Below are 24,531 nucleotides of genomic sequence, written 5' to 3'. Positions count from 1 at the left end.
GATTAAGGCACTGGACACTTTTGGTAATTGTCAAAGACTAGTCTTCTCACTCGAGTCACTCTACTGTGCATCTCAACGTATATGCATTAAATAACAAACCTGTGAAAATTTGGGCTCAATTGGTTGTCGAACTTGCGAGATTTTATTTTACTATTTACCGGTACTTTTTGTACAGAGGGCCCTATAAGAGACAGCAGAGTTTGTAAAAATGATAAGGATACTGTGTCTTAAAGCAATCGCACAACATCGGTTAACAGCATTGTCAAAAGGCCCACACTTCGTGTATCACAACTTATATATTAATTTTAAAAATCTGTGACAACTTAGGCTCAATCTGTCATCGGAGTCAGGCGAAAAACCCACCCTTGTTTCCGCACGTTTCACTGTATCATGACATGCGTTTTAAAGAAATCCATTATTCTCGATACTGAGAATTGATAATTGTTTTAATGTTTTCTCGAAGCATTTTATGGAATAGTATTTCAAGGGAAGCCTTTCACCATTACCTTCTGTGAACCCTGTAAGTTACTTGTAAAACTTTTAAGTTTTGTCCTGTTCAGAAAGTGTCCATAGGCTTTAACAGATCAATCAATAAATAAATGAATATTTTGGTTTTGTTTGTTATATGTAGACTACTAGAGGATTTAGATGGTGACTATCTGTTTACAGACAGGAACCAGTGTTCCCTGGCGCTCATCATTCTTGTACTCACTGGTAGGGCTACGGCAAACGTCTTCAATGGCAAGAAGGTGTACGACAAGAAAGGGGAAGCCCTGGTAAGAATAAACCTTGCATCTATTTTGTTTAATTATGTTGTATATTGTATATATATTTCCATTTTGTTTATTTTTATAATTTCTTGTAATTTTTTGCTTAAATTTTTGTGGCTGATTTTATATTTATTTTTATACCTTTTTTTTTCTTTCTTCTTTTGGATTTAGTTTTTAAATGTTTCTTTGTGTTAAGCGACAAGGAGCATTGCTTTTCTATGGATTTGGCGCTATACAATTGTTTACTTTTATTATTATCCTCTAAGAGTCATTAGCCATGGGTTATTTTCAAAACCATTACTCAAAAGAGATTGTCACATGGTGTTACCGCAATACTTCCACCATGCAAAGTTTCAAATCTTATGTTCTAAGGATGTCCTATACCAGTGGGTAAACTTAGTTGTCAACCATTGGTTCTTTCTCATAACCAACACTACTCAAAAGAGACATTCACACGGTGTTACCGCAAACCACTCTTATAGTTATACTTCCACCATGCAAAGTTTTGAATCCTACTTTCTAAGGATGTGTTATATACTATAAACTTAGTTGTCAACCATTGGTTCATCTCAGCACCAACTAGTGATTGCTTAGATTCCACAATGCAAAATTTCAAACCTTACTTAATGATCCTCTACTCTTCGCTTGGTAACTTTTTTTTCCAGCAGGTTTACCAACTCTTTGAAATATTTCAACTGCACATAGGTTTTGTAGGGTGGCACCAACTGTGTGTATGTGCTGAGTACTATGTATGTGTGGTTGTAACTGCAGTTACTAATTGATATCATCGCAGGCCGGCGTAGGTTGTTAGATATCTTCAGGGCTGTATGCTTCATTTTTGAAAGGGCAAGGGCACCAAGGCATTTTCTTCTTGGTAAAGGGCACCCTATGATGAATTGCAAATATGTACTGTAGCATTTCAAGGGCACCAAGGCAACCAGGGGCAACGGAGGCAATCGCCTTCGTTGCCTCCGTGAAAGTATCGGGCCTGTATCTGTCAAAACCACAGTGGATTATGATAATGAATGGTCGGATAGTAGGAGGGTTATTTTCAATTGAATTGAATTGCAATAAAAGAATAACCTACCAACTAGTGACTGTTGTTTTCTGTAAAATACTAACATAAAAGTGTACTTTATGTACATTTGTATAGAAGAGTTTGCGGTAACACCATGTAATAACAATCTCTAAATGAGTTGGGGTGGTTCTGAAAAGAACTGTTGGATTAACTCGACGTTTCGATCAGTATGCTCTGATCGTCTTCGATCAGTATGCTCTGATCGTCTTCTGGAGAATGACGATCAGAGCATACTGATCGAAACGTCGAGTTAATCCAACGGTTCTTTTCAGAACCACCCCAACTCATTTAGAGATTGTTACTACATGGTGTTACCGCAAACTCTTCTATATCTTATTTCCACCATGCAAAGTTTCAAATCCTACTTATGTACATTAATATTATGTGCTTGATTTGTTTTCAGGCTAAGCCATTGGTTGGGATGATGCATCGTTCTGATTGTGGGTTTCTTATGGTTGACCGGAGTAAGGTTAAAGAAGATGAGAAAATAGAGGTCAGTCATTGGACAGGTGTTATTACACCATCATCGAGTATAAGGAGTTCCACACACTACCCTGACTCCAATAACTTTTAAGGAGTATGCGGCTCGAGTAGCTCAGTCGGTGTAGTCATTGCATGGAGTTTACCAATCCCAATGAAATGAAGAATGTAATAGAAATGTTATTTGTAGAAATATGAACTTTTCTTCAAAGATAGCCGCCCCCTTTTTTTTATAAGGATGGATTTAGCATCGACTTCTTTTTTTTTAAGTGTGAACCTGGTATATGAGAATGGAGCTGATTGAACTACATGTACATACAAATATGGTTTAACAAGTTATTTGGTGTTGGTGTTTTTCCCAAAATTGGTGTACACCAAGTTTGAAACATTTTTTATATACAACATCTACATCAACAAATATATATTGTTTTTTATATTTTTTTTTTCAGTTTGTTTTGTATTATTTCCTTTGTCATTTTTGTTTAAATATATTTTTATGTGACTTTTAATTTATTTTCTTTATCTTTTATTGTTTATTTTGTTTTAATGTAGGCATGTATGCTGTTAAAATGTATTTTAAATATATTTTCACAGTCGTTCATGCTCATTTGTTTCTGTTCCCAATTTTAACTTATCTTCAATGTTTGCTTTCAATTTCTGTCCAAAGATGTTTTTATTTTAATTGTTTTTATTTTAATTGTTTTTATTTTAATTGTAACTTTGTATTAATACAAATTTATTTTAAATAGGCTATATGAATATTTGTTTTAATTGTGTATAGTGGCTCTTCCGCTGTTGGTTTGGTGAGTGGGGCTGTTTTACGATTAGCAGCAATTAGACCACCATGCATATATGTGTGGTGTTTGGTTTGGCCATGGTGGTCACTGTCCTAAACTGATCCCTCTATCCTCACCCTGCTCTAATCACCAGGTGGGTAGTATGCTGAAGACGCCCAGGGTACCAGTCTGGTTGACCTACCTCAACGGCCGCTACTCCATGCTGTTCTGTACTAACGTCAGACTGACAAGCGACTGGCGGGCGGAGAATCGATTCCTGCTGCATTACTATAATGGTCAATCAGACCAGCTTAAAGAAGCTGTACTCACAATTGGTAAGTAAGGGTCATGTCACGCTGGGCGATATACAGGCAAACACTTCCAGGCAATCTCAAAAAAATTAAAGGAATTCACGTTTGAATTTTTCGCATTGTTGAGGATCGTAAGACATTGTTTACTCTTGTGCTACTAAACTGATATTGTACCATCATGCACTGTGGTAATGGGTTGTCTGCAAAGTTGCCTGCATACTAATTTGCCTCATATGACATGGCCTTAAAGCGGCATCTGATCTGTCAGCTGTCTACACTCATGATAGTGGCTACGGCCGGATTGCTGAAAAGTCCTCATCTTAAAAAAACAAAAAAAAAACAGTGTTATTGCAGGCAAAGGCCATAGGTTTAGCTATAGGCGCTCGGTGGTTTTCTTTCTTCCTGTATGTGACAAAGTGATCACTAAAGCCAAATCCATACTTCATGCAATTGCAAAGGCGAAGGCCAATTTGACGTGAATTTGACGTCAACTCTCCTTTGGCAGCGGTTTTCGCAAGTGAGTTGAGCAGAGTTGAACTGCTGCGAATTATTCGTTGCGAATTTGTGATGTCAACATTCGCTACGCATTCGCATTTGCAGGAAGTATGAACGGGGCTTAAGCCCTAGTTTTTATCCAAACTGGATTACTGTAGCTCCCTTCTCTATGGCCTAGGCCCCTATATCCAAACAAAAGACGATTGTTAGACAATATTTTCTTCCTGTATGAGCAGCTCTAAGAAACTGGACCCTGTTCAGTTTGTTCGGTAAGAGCTTTGCAACAGCTGTTTCTTTTGTCATTCAAACATTTTTGCCGATGTTTCTTTTTTCAGATACCAAGACAAGTGCTCCTAAGCAAAGCTTGGAAGACTTTGAGGAGAAGCAGCCGCCTTTGCTTGAGGAGTGCATTCATACAAGGTATTCATTCTAATCGAAGAGATATTTTCAAGCATGATCAGAATTATTTATTTTTTTTTTTTAATTATTATTATTTTTTTTTTTTTGGGGGGGGGGTTAAACAAAGAATTGACTAGAGTGGGATTCGAACCAACGACCTTCGGATTAACGTGCCGGTGCCCTACCAACTGAGCTATCGAGCCCTATATTGGCGGTGTCCCTATTTTGTCAATGTCTTTGTTCGGGGGTGCCAGTCAGAAGCCATACAACAGTATGATTAGAATTTGTGAGAAAATACATGGTTGGCATGTTTGAAAAGCGAAAGCGATAGCCTCTCACCGCTATGGCCACCTGGTTCAATTCCTGGCTAAGGCCATTATGCAAGTAGAGTTGTACCTTTTTTGTGGTGGTTTGGGGGTTTCTTTACCTATGAAAAATTGCCTAACATCACTATGGACAGCCACTTGAAAGTGACTTACTTAGACTTAGGGGCTCCTGCATCATCCGAGGCATGAGGCAGTCAACGCTCTCCAGGCAGATCGGTCAGCAGTCAGTGACCTAATGTCTCTCCAGCCTTTGTTGACCATATGAAGGTCCCGCTGGATGGTCTGGTGCCAGTTCATTTTAGGTCGGCCTCTCCTCCTCCTTCCCGGCGGGTTCCACCACAGGACTTGATTGGCGAGTCTCGAAGAGGGAGCCGCAAAACAAGGCCCAGCCAGTTCATGCACCGCCCACAGATTGTATTGGACACTGGAGTTTGTTGTGATCCCAAGATCTTCCTGCATCTTGAGTCGAACGCATCAAGTTTCTTCTCTTGACTTGATTTTAAGTGCCAAGTTTCGCAGCCATAGAGTAAAGTAGATAGCACGTTGGAATTGTAGAAGCGAAGCTTGGTTTGAAGAGAGACCTTCTTGCTTGTCCAGATCTTATTAAGCTGGTTGAAGGCTGCGGAGGCTTTACCTATTCTGCAGCTGATTTCATGATCCATTGATCCCTCGCTATGATGGAACTGCCCAGGTAGGTAAAGTCATCCACTACATCAACTTTATCTTCCCCAACGAGAATGTCAGGTGTTGTCTGGTGATCACCTGAAAGCATGATTTTTGTGTTCTTTCTGCTGATCATAAGACCCAGTCTAGCTGAGGCATCACTGATGGAGTCCATTACAGTCTGGAGACCCTGGGTACTGTCGGACAATGCTGCGATATGCTGCGATATTGAAAGTTAATTGAGGCGTCACCTGGAGTATGGTTTTTGGTTCACTGAGGTTTGGTGTGGCCGAGCTATCCTTTGAGGGTGGACAAGTTTACTGAGAAGCCATGTCTGCTAAGCAGACTATAAACTTGCATAGTATTCTTAATGTTATTGCGGTTAACAAATTTTTAATTTTTTATGTACTGATATAATTCTATGTATATTTTTCAGGTGCTATTTTAACTTTTAAATTTTTCATTGCTGTATTTTTGTATACATGTCTTACTCAGATTTTGTATTTATTTTGATGTCGTCATACAGCGTCATCAAAATTAAAGGCTTTGGAGTCACAGTTATGGAGTTAACTTTTTCTTTTTTTTTGAGGCATGCGTCATTGGTTTAATTTTTTTCTAGTTATGTTGTTTTGTTTATTCTGTAATTGTATTTTTCTTTTTGCATGGAAAATAAGTTGTCATAATAATGATAATATTATTTGGTTTTGCACTTACACCGATGTGTGTAAGAACTATGTAGCTAGGCCTACCTGGTACTTTCCTGAGTTGTGTGAAAACAAAATCACAGGCATACTACTCCTTTGGGATTCGAACCCACAACCTTATTATATTCTTTTTTAACAACCAATTAATTCTCCGTAATATCAACCAAATAATGTTATTTATCCTCGTTGTATGTTTAACATAATTTATTTGTTACTACCTGTAGGTGGCCAGATGCAGGAATAGACTGGAATGGCTCTCTTCCATTCATCTGAACTTGATGGAACAACCGCATACAGGAGTCATTTTGCTGTTCAATTAAAAATACAACTTTGCTGCACTTAAAGGCAGTGAACACTATTGGTAATTACTCAAAATAATTATAAGCATAAAACCTCACTTGGTAACGAGTAATGGGGAGAGGTTGATGGTACAAAACATTGTGAGAAACGGCTCCCTCTGAAGTGAAGAACTTTTTGAGAAAGCAGTAATTTTCCACGAATTTGATTTTGAGACCTCAGATTAAGAATTTGAGGTCTCGGAATCAAGCATCTGAAAGCACAGAACTTTTTGAAACAAGATGTTTTGTTCTTCCTTTATTATCTTGCAACTTAGACGACCACTTGAGCTCAAATTTTCACAGTTTTGTTACTTTATGCATATACATGTAAAAGACTGGTCTTTGACAATTACCAATAGTGTCTAGTGTGTCTTTAATCTATGTTCACAAAGCAGGGGTAATTTTTCATGAAATACCTTTTGTTTGTGTGAAACAAATCTGTTTTAAGAAGTTACTTACCACAAACAAAAATCTGATAATGAAATGTACATTTCATGTAACATTTTCATTTTTGAACTTATAATTATGTGGACAGTAAAATCATAAAGAACCAACTGCTTTCATATTTCTTCTTTTTCAAAAGTATTTTTTGTTCTTTGTTAGAGGTTTGTAAACTGTATTCATGGATTCCAATGAACTGTACAAATGACACAAATTATGATGGTTTTTTTTGTTGGGTAAAAACTGTTGTGTAGTATTTTTTAAGTTCATGGTCCAATTTTGTTTCAAACAAGAAATTAGGATCTTTTTATATGAGTAAGCAAATTATGAAAACAAATTTTTAAGTTTGTTTTTTCGAAATAATTTTTTTAAATTATAGATATGAATCCGTCCAATTCAGCTCCAATATCTGAAATATTATCCTACCTTGCCTTTTTAAAAATCTTACTCTTAAATAAAAAATATTAATTGGACCCACTCTTTATTTGTTTACTAAAGTATATGATTCCTTCAATTGTATTGTAAAAAGAACGATCCGAACTTTAGAAGTTTGTGACGTGATGTTTAAGAATTTTTTTCCTGCTATCATTTCTCAAAATTGCCAACTTAAATTTAAATTGCAATATTTTTCTAGTCAATAATTGCCTTAGATTACTTATAAATTCGTCCTTTAGTAACTTGCCTTGAAATTTTTACTTTTTGTGTTTTTTCGTCAATACACAGTACTTTCCTGAGTCCTGTGAAGAAAGTCCAGGGGCATAATACTCAGGTGGGATTTGAACTCAAAGCCTTTGTAATTTTAGAGCAAATGTTTTACCACTAGAACCACTTGCCCAGTAGCTAGAGGCAGTTTAAATCCTGTATTTTAGGAGCGAGTATTGTATCGTTTTGGTACTGAAGTTAAAAAAAAACACTTCTTTTCTCTTAAATTTTGTATCTATCAAATTTTCACAATATTGTATAAACTTTGAAAAGATTATACATCTGTAGTAAAGATGGTCCCCAAAATGAAATGATTTTTTCCACAAATTTATAGTTTTATTGTGTATAACTATATTTTAATGGGACTACATTATTTGAACTGTTAAAACAAACCGAAGGTATACTTTGTCTTTAAGCAAGAGTAGACTGTTTGCTCGGCAGAGACTCATTAGAAGGGGCCCGACTATTTTCTTTGACCCAGTTACTCTTGTACTCGGGTTTCCTCACCGTTACTTGGCTGCCAAAATTCTCACAAGTCATCACTCGAAACTCAAACTGAAAAATACTCTGCATCCCAAGTTGTGTACTTAAAACTCAACTGAAAGTATACTCGGATACTCAACATGCTCAACTGAAAGTGTACTCTGGTTGTTTGTTGTGACGTTAATCAGCCATAGTATTCATTCTAATTTAATTTGCTTTCAGAACTTTTTTTTTCCTATTAGAAAATTCAGCAAAATTGTCATTAAATAGCCTGAAAAGAAAAACTTAAAGGGAAGGTACATGTTTGGTAATTACTCAAAACAAATATTATTTTAAAAACTGACTTGGTAACGAGCATTTCAGAGCTGTTGATAGTGTAAAACATTGTGAGAAATGGCTCCCTCTGAAGTAATGTAGTTTTTGAGAAAAATATCCTATATTTACTAAAATAATAACAGACTTCTAGCTAGAAGTCTTTTATTCCTATCTGAAAGCACACAAATTTGTCCACCAAGGGTATTTTTTCTTTCATCATTTTCTCGCAACTTCGATGACCAGTTGAGCCCAAACTTTCACAGGCTTGTTATTTTATGCTTATGATGGGAAACATCAAGTGAGAAGACTGGTCTTTGACAATTACCAAACGTGGACAGTGCCTATAAACTAAGTATAAGTATAGCTCAGCCCATGTACTCAATTATTTTCTTTTTTCCCCCCGAGGACCAAGTATCATGCCTGGTAAATGGCAATTGACGCCATTGCTATAAAAAAAATAGTGGAATTAAGCTCTTGAAATAAACAAAAGTCTAATTTCTAGTATCCTTTGATGTATTCGCCTTTGAAAGGTACATGTAGCTGACATACCAAGCACATATTGCCCGCTAGAAATTCAGTCAAAATAATAAACAATCTAATGTGTTAATACCTCATTTTGCTGGATTCGTTTCGTTCTTTATAAAGTACTCGTACCTGCCGTCAGTTTCACAAAGAGTTAGGACTTGTCTTATCTCGAGTTAGGACGAGCAACCCGTCCTGACTTAGGATGGTATCAGTGCGTCCCAACGTCTGCGGATACGGAACTGAACTCGTCCTGAAGTCTTAAGATTAATCCCAAGTTAGGAAGAGTTTTGTGAAATCGACGACTGGAGATCCACTCACTCCCTGTGTCGACCCAAGTACCTGTAGCTACAATGTAACTGAGATCAGTGCGTTGATGCGCAAGCCACATATCACATCCTACATACAGCCAGCTAGTTTCCAACCCTGTATCTTCTTTTAAAGTCTTCACCATGTTCTTGATTTGCCTTCCTCTGCTTGGTTCTACTATAGGTTATCAACTCAAGATGACTACTGGAGTACTGGACTGACCGTGGTCTATACACAACTGAAAAGTACACAACTGAAAAGTACTCGACTTCAACCATTGTCAACACTGGATTTGTGATTGGTCCTGAAATTTTACTAGGCATTCTTCGCTTACATGCTGTAGCTAGCGCAGAAATTTGTGGCTTGCACCCACAGTAGGCCTAAGTGCAGTCATAGTCAGCTCAGAACTGGTAGTGTCGTGGCCGAGCGGTTAAGAGCACCAAGTGTGGGTTCGAATCCCCAGCCGTGACACTTGTGTCCTAAAGCAAGACACTTTACCATTTCTTCTTCCTTCGGATGGGACATAAAGGCGTTGGTCCCATGTGTCGTTGGTTCCATGTGTTGTGTAACGCATGTAAAAGAACCATTGCACTTATCGAAAAGAGAAGGGGTTCGCCCCGGTGTTCCTGGTCGTGGCTGCCTAATGCGCCGTAGCACCTTGTAAACCTTTATAAGTGCTACATGGGTCTCAGAATCCATCACTACAATAACCTATCTTTCTGAAAAAGTTTGTATATACTCAGCGCCTTCAGTACCTTGTTTGGTAGATACATGCACTATATACATGAAAGACTTCGATATTATTGTTATTATCTGTTACACCTTGAGTTAGTTGTTGCTACAGATGCATGTACGTGCGCTATTTAAGACTTTGATATCACTCTGGCATAAGATCAACAGGAGAAGGGAATAAATAACAACAGAAGAATTGATTTTTACATTATATTATATTTTATTCCTCATGATCATCAACTGTACACAGCAACACCCCAGACAGAGTTGACCGGTACCCGTTTAGTCTTATTGGTCACTACTACAAACATTGTATTACAGCAAATTGATTGCGGAAAGTTAGTTGAATAAATATTACTTTGTTGATGCCTTTCACGCACAATATGTGGATGTCTGTCACAGTATAATTCATATGTGCAGAGGAGTGTTTTATCACTGCTAAAAAAGGCATTATTGAAATAAGAAAAACAGCTTGTTTCATGAATTTTGTGTTTGGTCTTAAAACAAGATTTTTTCTTACCTCAAGGATACAAATTTTTAGCAGTGTAGACATCTGACAGCAATGTCAGTGAAAGGTTTAAGGGGAATAAGGTTGCTTTTTTTATCAGACATGTGTCTCAAATAAAAACATCAAATTAATACTTAATAAATCTACACATAATTCGGAAATTGGAAACAAATTAGAGTACTTTCCCCCAAGTAGTCCTTTCCAGTTTATAGCCCGGTTTATAGCTCATTCAGATGTGAAAAACCTGACATCACAAACCCGCCAACAAACATTTTGCTCAAGTTGAAATGTGTTCAACAATCGCGAAACATTCTCTGTGTTACTATACATAGAAGAAAAGTTGACTAGAGCGGGATTTGAACCAACGACCTCCAGTTTATACTTTGTAGTCCTGCCGTCGATTTCACAAAACTCTTCCTAACTTAAGACTAATCTTAGGACTTACATAGGACGAGTCCCAACCCTGCACTGTAGCATGCAGACCTTAAGATTAATCCCAAGTTAGGAAGAGTTACTAGTCTTAACTCGAGATAAGACGAGTCCTAACTCTTTGTGAAATCGACGGCTGGCACTTTACCAACCAAGCATGATATTCTTCATACTTAAAGCCATTATACACTTTCGGAACAGTTAAAATAAATAAAAGTTCACAGATTTACAAACTTTACAGGGTTTACTGAAGGTAATGGTAAAAGACTTCTCTTGAAATATTATTCCATGAAATGCTTTACTTTTTGAGAAAACATTAGAACAATTATCAATTCTCGACATCGAGAATGACGGATCTATAGTAAACACATGTCATGACATGACAAAACGTGTGGAAACAAGGGTGGGTTTTCCCGTTATTTTCTCCTGACTCCAATAACCGATTGAGCCTAAATTTTTACAGGTTTGTTATTTTATATGTAAGTTGTGATACACAAAGTGTGGGCCTTTGGACAATACTGTTTACCGAAAGTGTCCAACGGCTTTAACTCATTTATGATTTGTTTTGCCCAGTTGGAAAATAGGAAAAAGGAAATAGTGATTATATAGCCTGAAAAATAAATAAAACCATACACCATATGAACAAGTAGTTCAGCCAAAGAATTATTTTCCTACTTTTTTTCCAAGGACCAAACCTCATGCCTGACCAATTGAGCTGTCAATAGCCCTATTTTGACGGTTCTCCATATGTTGTTGATTTCTTTGTATGGGGCCAGTCAGAAGGTATACGTACAACTGCTACATGTAGCTGCTGTGTAGACTTGTGATGCCAAAACTAGCATCGCAATTTCCTGATATATAGACCAGGGCTTAATTCCTCAAACATGTAAGCACAAAAGCTTGCTAAGCAGAAAAAAAATCTTGCTCAGCAAAAGATATGCTACCAGCCAAAACGTCATCCATTTACTGTTGCTGTGACTGGTACCCCACTAACTTCTTTGCTTAGCAAAGAAATCTGCTTAACCATGTTAACAGACTTTTTTAATGTGGTTTAGCCTACTATTTGCATTTTTGTTACTTTTCTTTGTTGAAGACGACCAGTGGTGCATTCTTCTGGACGTTGTCTCCCTTGGCAACCAAGATCCTCTCTATTGTCCCTTTCTTTGGAGCGCGGATCACATACTGAAAATGAAGGAGAGAATGTCGAAGAAATGTGATAAAAATAATAGTACTAGATGTAAGTTCTTATACATGTATAGCACTTCATCATACCCCTACACATGCCCTAGGGGCTACACGTACATGTATGAGACCTATTCCTTTACAGCACCATGTAACCATTCAATATGCTACCGATCCGACCAGGAACACCTGGGCCGACCGCTGCTCTTTAAGATAAGTGCACTGGGTTCTTTTACTTGCTTTACACAACACACAGGAACTACAGCTTTACATCCAATCCAAATGACGCAGCAGTAATCGGTAATAAGTAGCTTTTTTTACTAGTCAAAATTCAAATGAAATAGTGATTGTGTCCACCACTGAACTAGTTGGCCAGACCATTTGATTGGAAGTACTTGTCTGACTGATCCTCAGGTGATTTAACTGGCATTTGGTCAGCGGACCACTGTTAAAGGAAAACAACACTGGTTTCTTACTTCCATTTTCATAGACTCGAGGGCCAGTAGCGGGTCCCCTTTCTCCACAACAGCTCCTGCCTCAACGTAGAGGTGCGTAATGTCGCCCTGCATTGGAGCTCGGTCGCCCATGGTACCTGAGCTGGATTCGCCAAGGTACGCTGGCACAGGTTGGGTCACCTCAACCCCACCAACCTGAGGATATGTAAAGTGTAAATAGTTATTTACTTGATAATTGAAATTAAAAAGCTTCAGCCACTTGAGTCGATCCCTTGGCTGCCACTTTCTAGGTTGTGAAGTAGTGTGAGTGAGATGACTGGCTACAGGTGTATACGGCAGAATATGTGGTGGAGGGCTTCTGGTTCGCACCCCTGAACAAAGATTTTTAAAATATAGGGAGACTGATCCTAAACAGCTACTGAAACATTGAGGTAAAAACCATAGAAATAGAGCACAAGGTTCGAGTAGAATGTCTCGTCCGACCTACCTCTGCGAAGAGGTGAACAGCGCCCTTGTACATCACAACTTTTGTCTCTGATTTCACCCCGTTGACCGTCCCAACTAGGTGTGCTGAATTATCCTCCACTGCTGTGAGTTTCCCTTGGAATTCAAACGTTTCCTCACCAACCTGTTATCAAAAATGAAATTTGGAAGTTAAGACTGATAAAACAGGGCCTAATTTTATGGCTCGCTCAATCACAGAATTCTGCAAAAAAATAATCATAACAAATTGAGATTTTTAAATATTGAATGGCTTCAAAATATAACCTATACACAGAAGAACAAGGCAATGCCTCATATGAACCACATACTTTAAATCAAAGGTCTCCAACATCAGTAGTTTTCAATGGCTTTTCCCTGGCTAAAACAATTGACTTTTATTTGCAGTGTAATCTGGAATGAAATCAACAATCCTTGCCAACTGGGTATCTTCTTCTTTTACTAAAAAAACCTAAATTTCGATTTTCAGTTGTTTCTTTTGACCCACCCACCCACAGTTTTGAAGAATTTATTTTGTTGCTATTTTGAATGGCCCCTATTCCCTTATTCAGACTGGCATAGTTTAAGTTAGCTTACAGACAGTCAAAGGACTGGTTTTTGTTTATATTACCTTGACCATGAAGTTTCCTTGCGATCCGTAAGTCACCATGACGTCAATTGTCTTGTCGTCTTTACCGGTGAATGTAATCTTCCTGCTCAGGTCCTCGTTGACTCGTACACCACTTCCGAGGGCAAAGGGCGAAAAGGGATCTGAACCCCGAACAAAAAAGAGGAAAGAAAAATGGGGATTCACTATCAGGATTGACAATGCGTGATATTTGGTTCAAGGACAAAGTGTGGAACTATCTATTGATTACAAGTGGCAGACTTTTCATGCCATTAAATAACCATTTGTATTAGAAATCAGGTTAAAGTAGAAAGATAATCATGCCTAAATTTAGAGGGAGTGCCAGGTCATTCCATGCCTGCATGTTCATGTTTCTAAAGTCTTTGGAGTGCTTGTATGGCGCATGACTTTCAGTACATCACAACTTTGTACGCGCGTGTGAAAATGCTAGTAATTGGACGCAATTCCATTTCAAATGAATCTTGTTTTTACACGGTCACCCTAAACTGCATACAGTGAGACATATCACAAGATCAAAGAAAAATGAGAGGGGACCAGTTGCTCATTGACTTGATGCCTCTTTTGCACGTTACAATAGTTGAGCAGGCTTTAAAAGGCTGAATAAAAATGTGCTAGATTCTAGCACATTTTTATGAACCAATTCCAGGGGTGCCTCTTGGCAGTTGTTGGTTGTAACCAATAGCTCTTTCGGTTCTTGGCCAATGATTACCCAATGGCCAATCACTGGTCGACGCTAAAACACAACCCATGTGTTATGAGCGAGCAAGGCATGCTGAGGAAAAAATGGCGCGGTGAAATTGATTACCCATGGGAACAAGGTTGAGGACAAGGAGACTTTACCTCCGGTTAAAACAGCCTCTTTCTGACCCCTGTCCTGTTCGAATAGTATCATGGCTATTGAAGCCTGGCACAATGTCTGACTGTTGAGGGCGCCCTTCTTCTTTAACAGTTCATCTTCGTGTAGCGGAATAAAACCTGTGTGTACGTTGGCCTGAATGAATTCTGGATGCTTGGCCAGGTCGTCTAGAAACCTGATGTTTGTTTTTAGACCAACGATCTACAGTAAAAAAAAAAGAGTAAAAAAAGACAAGTTTCTCTTGATCAAATGGTTTTACATATTTTGTATGCATGAATTTTGTTCACAATCCATTGAAGAACATTCTAGTTTCCTGAATCATAATTTCTTGATTTGTGTAGTTCATAATCTTAGATATTATAAAACAATAACAAACTCGGGCTGGACTTGAGCCAATGACCTCCGGATTATTTAGGCGGCACTCTCCTAACTGGACTATCTAGCATACTGAGCTGGCAGTTAGCAGGCTGGTGCTTTGGGCCCCCTACTCAGGGTCACTGTTCCTGTGGCAGACCACAAACCACCTTTGTGGACACCTTGTGCCGGGACTCTGGCCTACGACAGGAAGAGCTGCGTACAGCAATGGATGACCAACGTGTTTGGAGGGCCATCATCCGATGCTCCATATCGACTGAAAGAATGAATGAATCTAGCCCTATGTCATGTATATTGGCGGTCTCTATATTTTGTCAACATCTTTGTTCGAGGGTATCAACAGTCTAAATCATACACTTACATGGTAATTTCTGAGAGCTTTTCTAAGTTTTTCCAAGGCACTCGTTCTATCCGTTGACCAAACCACCAGCTTAGCAATCATCGGATCATAAAATGTGCTGACCTCATCACCTTCAAAAAGGAAAGAATTAATGACATTATAAAAAGAACTTTTATATACTGAAGGGGCAGTTCACTGATCAGTGTTGTACTTCAACTTCAAATGATCCCAAGTTGTGTGTGGTGTTGAACCGAGGACTGCACAAGTAAAACTGACTTTGCTTTACATGGGATCAGGCAAACCACCATAATCAGAGTCAAACAGTTTAGGTGTTGAGCTGCCATTTGGTCTGAAAATTGTGAGAGGGATTGGGAACATAAGCCTTCATCGCACTACTTGTTCCTGGGGTTATCCCCGGGAAGAATGGCCGGCCCTTTTCACACCATGATCTGGTCTGCCCCTCCAAAAGGGCATACCTGTGGAATGCCCACTCCTGCTTCTGAGTAGGGGTAATAAGTGGTTACCCTGGCTATTCGTAAAACGTGTAGTTGAAACCCCTTGATATAGTTATATCTTGTTGGGCCCCTGCACCTAAGCCCTCATGCCCCCTTCCAATGTTGGTTCTTATTGTGCGGTCTCATTGTTTGCTCTCATTGAGTGGTCTGCGCTCCCATCAGCATTGATCGGGGGGACAGGGGAGAGAATGTTCAGTCAGGGGGGAAGGGCACAGGGAGTGTTTACTGTCCTGTTGTGAATTGGGTGGCCAAAGCATTTTGGCTGGGATTGTAGGCTGGGACAGTGTTAACGTTCGCTGGAGTAACCATGGGAAAACTCCCACGGCCCTCCCAGGGCTGCATTCACTAGGGATAAGAGATGCAGTGTTGAAAAGAACTCAAGTGGATCCCTCATTGAAGTTGGGACTAAAAAATTAAATGCAATGTGACTGACCCTGCCTGACACCAGTCTCTATCCGCACTGTCTCGTTTGCTTCAGGGGGTGATAGATGGACTAAGGGTCCAGCGCCTGGTAAGAAGTTATTATCAGGATCTTCAGCGTAGATCCTAGCTTCAAAGGCGTGGCCGTGAAGGCGGAGCTCTGATTGGCCGAGAGGAAGAGGGTCACCACCGGCAACCTATTGAAAAATAAATGTGTTCAAGTGTATAAATGGGTATCTGCAAGGGTAGAGGTTATGTAATCCACTGGAGGGCCACAGCAGCTCAGTGCTGAATTCACCCCATGGAGCTGAAAAGATTAAAGGAATGTTTTTGGCCCAATTGGGCACCTTTTTTTCTCAGAAATTCTTTTTAAATTTCTGATTTTTAGTGTTGGGAAAATTAGATTTTTAGATTTCAGATTGCAGCGACACAAAGGTCTTTTTAGGCTGGAGTGTACACATCTCCACAACACTAACTCAACAACACGAGAAAAAAAAAAATAATAATAATAATAATAATAATAGTTTTGTAGCCACGTTTGGAAAATTTTAGGAGGCAGGTTACATTTTTACCTTTAGTTGCCATTCTACCAGGTCTGTTGCTGTTACCATCTCAGTCACTGGATGCTCCACTTGAAGTCTTGTGTTCATCTCCATGAAGTAGAAATTTTGCTTACTGTCCATGATAAACTCCACGGTACCTGGTGAGACAACAAAGCTGTTAGTTTAACAACCCTTTGGTTACTAAATTATTTGGGCATTAACAACCATTTGGGGACTGCATTGTTTGACTACTCGAGCATTAAGCAGACACTCTTGCACAACAGAAAGCTTTTGTTCAAAGGCCATTTTCACAAACTCCATTATATCTTTGAGGATGTTTTTCAACAAAAGTGATTAATAACAAAGTTCTTACTTATTAAATTCCCTTTCATAAAATCCACAAATCATTTAGATCGGTCAATAAATGACCAAGTTCTTCGTTTTTCTTTCCTTAGGGTGATCTGTAATCACAAACACCTTTTTGTTCATAACCATGGCACTCTGTAGGTGTTGCGCATTTCGGATCTTTAAACTCCAATTTGAAAAAACAAGCAACCTTATTTTTATTTAACCATCACTGGAAATATTTGAAAGTCAAAAGAAAGTCTGCTTCTAATAACCTCAAATGATAAACACACAGCACACATTCGCAAATATGCATCGCTGTGGAGACATCTTTTGTTCTTTCCATTGTCCCTGTACTTAAAGGAACACGTTGCCTTGGATCGGTCGAGTTGGTCCTTGAAAAGCGTTTGTAACCGTTTGTTATAAAATGCATATGGGTAGAAAGATGTTGTAAAAGTGGAACATAATGATCCACACAAACATGCCTCAAAATTGAACGGTTTTCATTTTACTTCGTCGACTAACACGGTCGGCCAGTTATGGGAGTAAAATTTTTGACTCCCATAAATGGCCGACCGTGTTAGTTCGCACAGTAAAAGGAAAACCACGCAATTTCAAGGCAAATTTGTGTGGATCATTGTATTCTACTTTAAAAACATCTTTCCAACCAAATGCATTCAATAAAAAACGGTTACAAACGCTTTTTATAGACCCAAGGCAACGTGTTCCCATAGACTTTGTACACAAAATTGCTTGTGGAGCACCCTGGTCTTTAGAATTTTCCCATGGAGTCCTTATATTTTCCCTTTTTGATCTGTCCTTGATCTCCAGAAGGTACCGAATGTGAGAGCATTATTTGCTGAACCATACCTGCTCCGACGTAGTTGACGGCCCTTGCCGCTCTCACAGCTGCCTCTCCTATACTCCTGCGTACTTCCTCAGGAAGTCCAGGCTGTGGGAAGAAAGAAAAAAAAAACATGAAGGTCAAATCCAAACACTGTCAGAGCATGTATTGCCTCTAACCGGGCATGGGGTAAAAGATACTTTACTTCTGCAGCCCCTTCATAATGGAGCGAATGATATTATGGAACTGATCATATTAAACTTTCTCAGATTGTTCAAAACTTCCTTCATGACTCACCTAATGGAGATTTGCATAAACATGCCCTTTCTTTTAATGTGTTGCTGTGCAATGAGCATCTTTAGATAGTTCAACAACAACATTTTTAAAAAATCTTCTGAATATGTGATTTTTAGCCTATATTTGTGGAATAGTTCAATTAAAGTTAAATTGCTGTTCTTTAGGCTCTTAATTTTTGCAGGGGTTTTCTTGGTAACGATTGAGTACTTAACTGATAGCTACATGCATAGACCTTTATCATGGTGCGGCAATCTTGATTTTTCTCCCATTCAAATCATTGCAACCAAACCGAGTCTGGAAGGACAAATAGTCTGGTTCTTTTTTGTACAATGAATGTTTTAGCATTCATCGCTGCAACGGGATACAAGGAACATGACCAAGACAAACTAACCGCAGGAGCTTCTTCAATGATCTTCTGGTGTCGTCTCTGAACGCTGCAGTCTCTCTCAAACAGGTAGACATAGTTGCCGTGTTTGTCACCAAAGACCTGTACCTCAACGTGCCTGCAAAAAAATATAATAATAATTACCAGAACCAACGCCAGGATTTCTTGCAACTTGTTTCAGTTTTTTACAGTCAAGCTAGGGCATCAGAAAAACAAACTTAGATTATTTTAAGCATTTACAAACGTATTATTATGACATTGTTTTACTCATTTCTCAAAAACTACAGCACCTCAGTAAGTAATATTTGAAGGGAAGCTTTCCACTATCATTATCTTCAAACCCTGTAAGTTTAATGTAAATCTATGGACATTTTGAAAAAGTACCCAAATCCTTTAAACAGATAAATACAAAATCTTTCAATTTCATTGAGCATTGAAGAGTTTCCCATATGAAAAATTAGACAAGTAATCTCCTAGTGGTTGTTCCACAGCTCAAAAGACTAGTCTAATGCTGAAAGTGTTACTTTAATATCAACACACCTTGGTGTCTCCACAAATTTCTCCACCAGCATGACGTCATCATCAAAGGATTTCAGAGCTTCTCTTCGTGCAGAGTCTAGGGCCTCATCAAAATCGTCTGCCGTCATCACGATGCGCATACCCTGAAAAGAATATCAGTACAGGGGGTGAGAGTCAGTACTGAGAAAGTAGTTTCAAATTACATGAACTAGGGTAACATTTGTTAGCTCCTGGGATGTCAGCAGTCAAGAGTGGGGGTTTGAATCCCGGTCATTACACTTGTGACTCTGAGCAAGAGTATCTTGGAAAGAGTATCTGGTTCAATAAGAATGGGCATCAACCGTACCTTACCACCGCCCCCTCTGACCGCCTTGAGCATCACAGGATACCCAATCTTCTCTGACTCCGCCCTCAATCTCTCCACTGATTGGTCCTCACCATGGTAACCTTCAATGATTGGCACACCAGCCGCTGACATGATGCCTTTTGACGTGCTGCCAAGAAATCAAGGAATCCATTTATTCTAATTTTGTTTACAATACAATCAAGAACATTGCAAAGATGATGAAAGAAGATATTGGGTTGGAGACTACAGATGAACTAGCTGGCTGCATGGGGGATCATCATGTGTGGCGTGTGTACATGTATCATCGCGCTCATCTCAAGTAACTACGGTCAACGGAGTGATTAGAGACCATAGCAGCCACAAAGTGGTCAAGAGCCCAACTTCTAAACCCCCACCAAAAAATTATGTATGTTTCATGTTATTTTTGTTGACATCTTCACTGAAAACAAAGTTGATTAAAAATGAGCACCATTAGTGAGATACAGGCATGGTTAAGATTATACAGAAAATGAATAATCTCTATAAAGGGTTTATTGAAGTATTTCACAGTGGCCTCTTTATTATATTTTATGTCAGAGGTTTATACCGAAATCCAACCAACCTTTTGATTCCCATATCTCTGATAGCGGACGACGGCGGCCCAACAAAAATGACTCCTTCCTGATCACACAGATCGGCAAACTCTGTGTTCTCTGAGAGGAATCCGTACCCTGGGTGGATTGCCTGAGCCCCCGAGGCCTTAGCGACATCGATGATACGCTGCTTATTGAGGTAACTCAGCTGAGAGGCAGCTGGCCCGATGCGGTATGCCTCGTCCGCCTGAGGTAATCAATCAATCAATCAATCAATCAAAAGAAATTTTGTAAAGCGCCAACATCAAAAGTTTGCTCTATAGGCGCTGATGTATGGGGCAAAAACAGGAGAAACGTTAATGATGATACACCTCCTGAAACAGGTGAGCTTTCAGGAGTGTCTTGAATGTATGCAGTGAGGTGGTATCTCTGATGTATTCTGGAAGTTTGTTCCAGATTCTGTGGCCAGATCAAGTAAGATCAAAGCAAAGGGGAAAGCTAGAGTCAGTTGGCTACATCTCAAGTATTTCTTCCTTCATTTTTTTTTATTATCTGAAATCAGCAGGGCTTTTTGTTCCATTGGCTTTTTGTTCCAATGAGCCAATGACCCTGTTGGTTGCAGTTGGCCCGAGAACAGAAACTTTCCTGAGTTCTCTGTAATGTCCATCAATAATAAACAATCCCTATTTTCTAATATCTGGTCTGAACTGAAACTTGAGTAATGCACACAGAATGTGGTCTTACCATTGCAACATGCATTGAGTTCTTGTCGGCATCGCTGTACACAGCCACCGTCTGGATGCCTAGTTTACGTGCTGAGCGTATCACGCGACAGGCTATCTCTCCACGGTTGGCAATAAGCACTTTGCTGATTGGGGCTGGAGAACCACCTAAGAAAGTACATTAGGTCATCTAGTTAAAGGCAGTGGCACTATTGGTAATTACTTAAAATAATGTTTAGCATAAAAACTTACTTGGTTACAAGCGATAGAGAGCTGTTGATAGTATAAAACATTGTGAGAAACGGCTCCCTTTGAAGAAACATAGTTTTTAAGAAAGAGGTAATTTTCCACGAAATTGATTTTGAGACCTCAGAATTAGATTTTGAGGTCACGAAATCAAGCATCTGAAAGAACACAACAGAGGGAGTCGTTTCTCACAATGTTTTATACTATTAACAGCTCTCCATTACTCGTTACCAAGTAAGTTTTTATGCTAATAGGCCTAATTATTTTGAGTAATTACCAATAGTGTCCCGTGACAGAAAAATACAACATAGGACTCAGACTATACCTACCTGATAAGTTCCTGCATGATTTGATCCAACTTCCATTATTCCTAGGTAGAAAAAAAGAAATAAAAGAAATATAATTTTAATAATTAGGGTTAAACTGTTACCATGGTTACAATAATTTTAATAGTTATTTTTGCTGCGCAAAGGTGTCTTTTGGAGGGATATTATTTTATTAGGTGTGCAAAAAAGACATTAAAAAAAACAGTTAAAAACTTAATGGTTTTATTTGCTTTTATAGTTCATTTAAATTATAACTAAAATTGCTCTTGCAGAGGTATACCTTACTCCTTTTTTCTCGAAATTTGTCATTATCGATCGTATACAACGCCTTTGAACAACTTTGGTTGATTTTGGCGCTATATAAATTCCCTTTGATTGCTTGATTGACTACACTTTATACAAATTTTGAAAAAGGAGTACAACGCCCCACTTAAAATTGGTCCACTGCAGTACTAATGGGTCTACTGCAGTACAGGGGATAATAAAACCTACCATTTTTATAATATCGTAGATTTAGGCCTAATTTCTCTTTTAATAAGCCTCTTTGTTTAAATAACTAAATAAAAGGTCCATTTGGCATTTGACTCAATTTCCATACAATTGATCCGTGCTGATCTGCATCATCTCCTTAAAACAGGATCATCATTACAATATTACTTAGTTTATGCCAGTCAAGTATAATTGTCATCATGTAAATAGTTTGTTCATTGTAGGGTAGTTGATGTAACTATGGTTTACACCCACTCCTAGTCCTACTATTCAAAATCAAATGACAAAGGAAAGTTGAGAACCTCAGTTCAGCTCAACTCTACTAAAAAAATATCAACAAAACTTAGTTTATAAATGAAAGGTAAACAAAAAATACACACCACACACAATTTGAGTAATAATACAATTAGACCTATTGCAAATTATTTTTAACAAATAAAATGAAAATCATTTTTACAATAATTAATTTTTATTAGGCTAGTTAGGCCTAGTTAGTTTTCATTAAAAAAGTTGTCATTAAATTAAATAATTTTATTTTATTTTTAACGTAAAAAAAAACAGACTAAAAAAAAACTCACAAGAGTGAAAGGTTTCCGTATCCTGCCACCACGTTATCATTATGAAATAAATTAGGGCTATATTTTTTACTCACATAAGATGTTCCTTTTAAAGTAACATACATTGACAAAAATCATACCTTCCTTGCAGAAGAACATCAGCAGAAAAGAGCAGTCGCCTTGCTCTCATGAACGTCGCCATGTTGATATTGAGCAAAACTGGACAACAGAGGGCGGCATGCATTATTGAACTTACGCCGTGTCCGAATGGGCGACTTTGACTACAGCTACGGCTAGATCAGCGCGTCTGTCAGTGTTGAAGAATAGCAGACGCGCGTGCCCTAGCCGTAGCTGTAGCCGAAGTCGCCAATTCGGACACGGCCTCAAGATTCAAGAAAATCTGTGGCCCTTTTCGAAATTACTGGATTTGGCTTTGGGTTCGGCTCAGGCTATCGTCGGCCCTGTCGGTTGTTTTAATTTGCGCATGCTTGGAGTGTACGTGCTCAGGGCTTCAGACGAGAGGGGACGGAGCCTCAAGCCGAATCCAAAGCCGCAACTTAGGTTTCGAAAAGGGTCTGTCCCATCACGACGAAAAGTGGCCATCTGCTAATCTGGTAATTAGAATAGCAGAAAAGCAGTTGTATGTTTTTTTGTTTTTTTTTTAAATAATGAACCTTTCTACTCACACGTTTCTGTTCTGAAAAGCAGGTTTTTCTATCTCCTTATCATGAGAAGAGTAAAGAACGAAAACTGGTCTGGCCATAATTGTTATATTCGGCCGTGTCCGAATTGGCGACTTTGGCTACAACTACGGCTAGATCAGCGCGTCTGACAGTGTTGAAGAATAGTAGATGCGCGCGATCTAGCCGTAGCCGAAGTCGCCAATTCGGAAACGGCCTTCCTCTGCTGTAATTCAACCATGGAGGCAGAAATGTAAAGACTCGGTCTCTTTGGGGGCCGGAAAGTGGCCATCTCTTTTTCTCTCAGAAAACCAAATCACTTTGTCGCATGAGAGTCTTTCGTCTGACAATCTAGAAAGGGACACACCACAAAGACTTGTAGATAATATTTTAAATAAATTGCTCAACAGTGTGGAGCAAAATAATTATTATAAAAACGTCTTTGGCGCGCTACTTTACTTTAAAGGAACACGTTGCCTTGGATCGGTCGAGTTGGTCTTTGAAAAGCGTGTGTAACCGTTTTTTTATAAAATGCATATGGGTAGAAAGATGTTGTAAAAGTAGAATACAATGATCCACACAAACACGCCTCGAAATTGCGTGGTTTTCCTTATACCTCGTCGACTAACACGTCGGCCATAATTTTATGGGGGTCAAAATTTTGACTCCCATAAATGGCCGACCGTGTTAGTTCGCACAGTAGAAGGAAAACCACGCAATTTCGAGGCAAACTTGTGTGGATCATTGTATTCTACTTTTAAAACATCTTTCCAACCATATGCATTATATACAAAACGGTTACAGACGCTTTTGTTTTGACCAACTCGTCCGATCCAAGGCAACGTGTTCCTTTAAAAACTTTTCAGACCCAAATCATACATTACTTCGAACTAATTGTACAGTCATTTGACCAGTTCGGGATCATTGACCAGTTCGGGATCACTTCAACTTTGCATTAACCAAATAATTATATCACTTCCCATTATTACCAATTTCTGTTGATAAATGTGAAGATTAACACCCATTAAACCAACAAACCCAAAATAAGGTGCCAAACATCATCAGCAAATAAATTATGGCTGATTTCCTGAAGGTTGTCTGCGAAATTTATCATTTTTTCGTTTAAAAATGTAGGTTGAAAAACACTGTTAAAACTTTGTACCTTTAGAATGGGAGTGCCGGGGCAAAAAATATTTATGTAAACTGATAAAAATGTGTAAAAAAACATTCCTGTAAATACTTTGCAGTCATCTAGTTTCTTTGAGGGGACGAAGTTACCAAAATCTTCTTGGGGGGGGGGGGCAACATACCCTTGACCAGTTCGGGATCACTCAACATCTCATTGCGTCAAATGGTGCCGCACTAACTTACTAAGTATGGTAAAGTCATACTACTGCAGTAGAAAGTTTATTTAGATGATTTTGAGAAACATTTCTTCAACAAAATCTTGTAGATTTTTTTTGTGAGAAAATTAAACTTGGAGGGGTCAACAATGCTTTTTAGGATCGCTTCACTTTTTCATTTGCCTTTGCTGTTGTTTTGTGGTTTTGTCGCTGGGTTTTTGCGCTGCTATTGAAGACACTTGCATGACATTCACTAAACAAATGA

At 38.7% G+C, this 24,531-nt stretch overlaps 2 protein-coding genes across 3 annotated transcripts in view; one reads left to right on the top strand and one right to left on the bottom strand.

Moving 5' to 3' along the window:
- Positions 1 to 9,700, top strand: part of LOC139944881 (inactive ubiquitin carboxyl-terminal hydrolase MINDY-4B-like) — a 30,345-nt gene extending 20,645 nt beyond the window's left edge. For both annotated transcript variants that reach the window (XM_071942031.1, XM_071942032.1), the window contains 5 exons: positions 632 to 776; positions 2,252 to 2,341; positions 3,259 to 3,439; positions 4,246 to 4,330; positions 6,227 to 9,700. In XM_071942031.1, the coding sequence (XP_071798132.1) occupies positions 632 to 776; positions 2,252 to 2,341; positions 3,259 to 3,439; positions 4,246 to 4,330; positions 6,227 to 6,275 (550 nt within the window). In that variant the 3' untranslated portion in view covers positions 6,276 to 9,700. The remainder of the gene's footprint in view (positions 1 to 631; positions 777 to 2,251; positions 2,342 to 3,258; positions 3,440 to 4,245; positions 4,331 to 6,226) is intronic.
- Positions 9,701 to 10,068: 368 nt separating this feature from the next.
- On the bottom strand, positions 10,069 to 22,456 carry LOC139944880 (methylcrotonoyl-CoA carboxylase subunit alpha, mitochondrial-like). Its single transcript, XM_071942030.1, has 16 exons — positions 22,384 to 22,456; positions 21,201 to 21,241; positions 20,648 to 20,793; positions 19,933 to 20,150; positions 19,332 to 19,479; positions 19,007 to 19,128; positions 18,473 to 18,584; positions 17,811 to 17,892; positions 16,626 to 16,753; positions 16,067 to 16,250; positions 15,140 to 15,249; positions 14,388 to 14,604; positions 13,530 to 13,669; positions 12,906 to 13,046; positions 12,440 to 12,613; positions 10,069 to 11,963 (listed from the first exon to the last, which is right to left on the bottom strand). The coding sequence occupies exons 1-16, from the start codon at positions 22,443 to 22,445 to the stop codon at positions 11,856 to 11,858; spliced, it is 2,133 nt and encodes a 710-aa protein (XP_071798131.1). The 5' UTR covers positions 22,446 to 22,456; the 3' UTR covers positions 10,069 to 11,855.
- Positions 22,457 to 24,531: the final 2,075 nt, after the last annotated feature.

The sequence above is a fragment of the Asterias amurensis genome, chromosome 12 (assembly GCF_032118995.1).
Source record: "Asterias amurensis chromosome 12, ASM3211899v1".
NCBI classification, from domain to species: Eukaryota; Metazoa; Echinodermata; class Asteroidea; order Forcipulatida; family Asteriidae; genus Asterias; species Asterias amurensis.
The sequence above is the reverse complement of the archived record's forward strand: the minus strand, read 5'-3'. Positions and strand labels throughout refer to the sequence as shown.

What these genes read in the sequence shown, in the direction of transcription:
- LOC139944880 (XM_071942030.1), bottom strand. Translation starts at nt 22,445, where the DNA reads ATGGCGACGTTCATGAGAGCAAGGCGACTGCTCTTTTCTGCTGATGTT. An exon ending in CGTCAACTACGTCGGAGCAG is followed by an intron (nt 16,754 to 17,810) that starts GTATGGTTCAGC and finishes TTGTCTCACCAG; the next exon opens with GTACCGTGGAGTTTATCATG. An exon ending in AGAGGCTGTTTTAACCGGAG is followed by an intron (nt 13,670 to 14,387) that starts GTAAAGTCTCCT and finishes TTCGGGGTTCAG; the next exon opens with ATCCCTTTTCGCCCTTTGCC.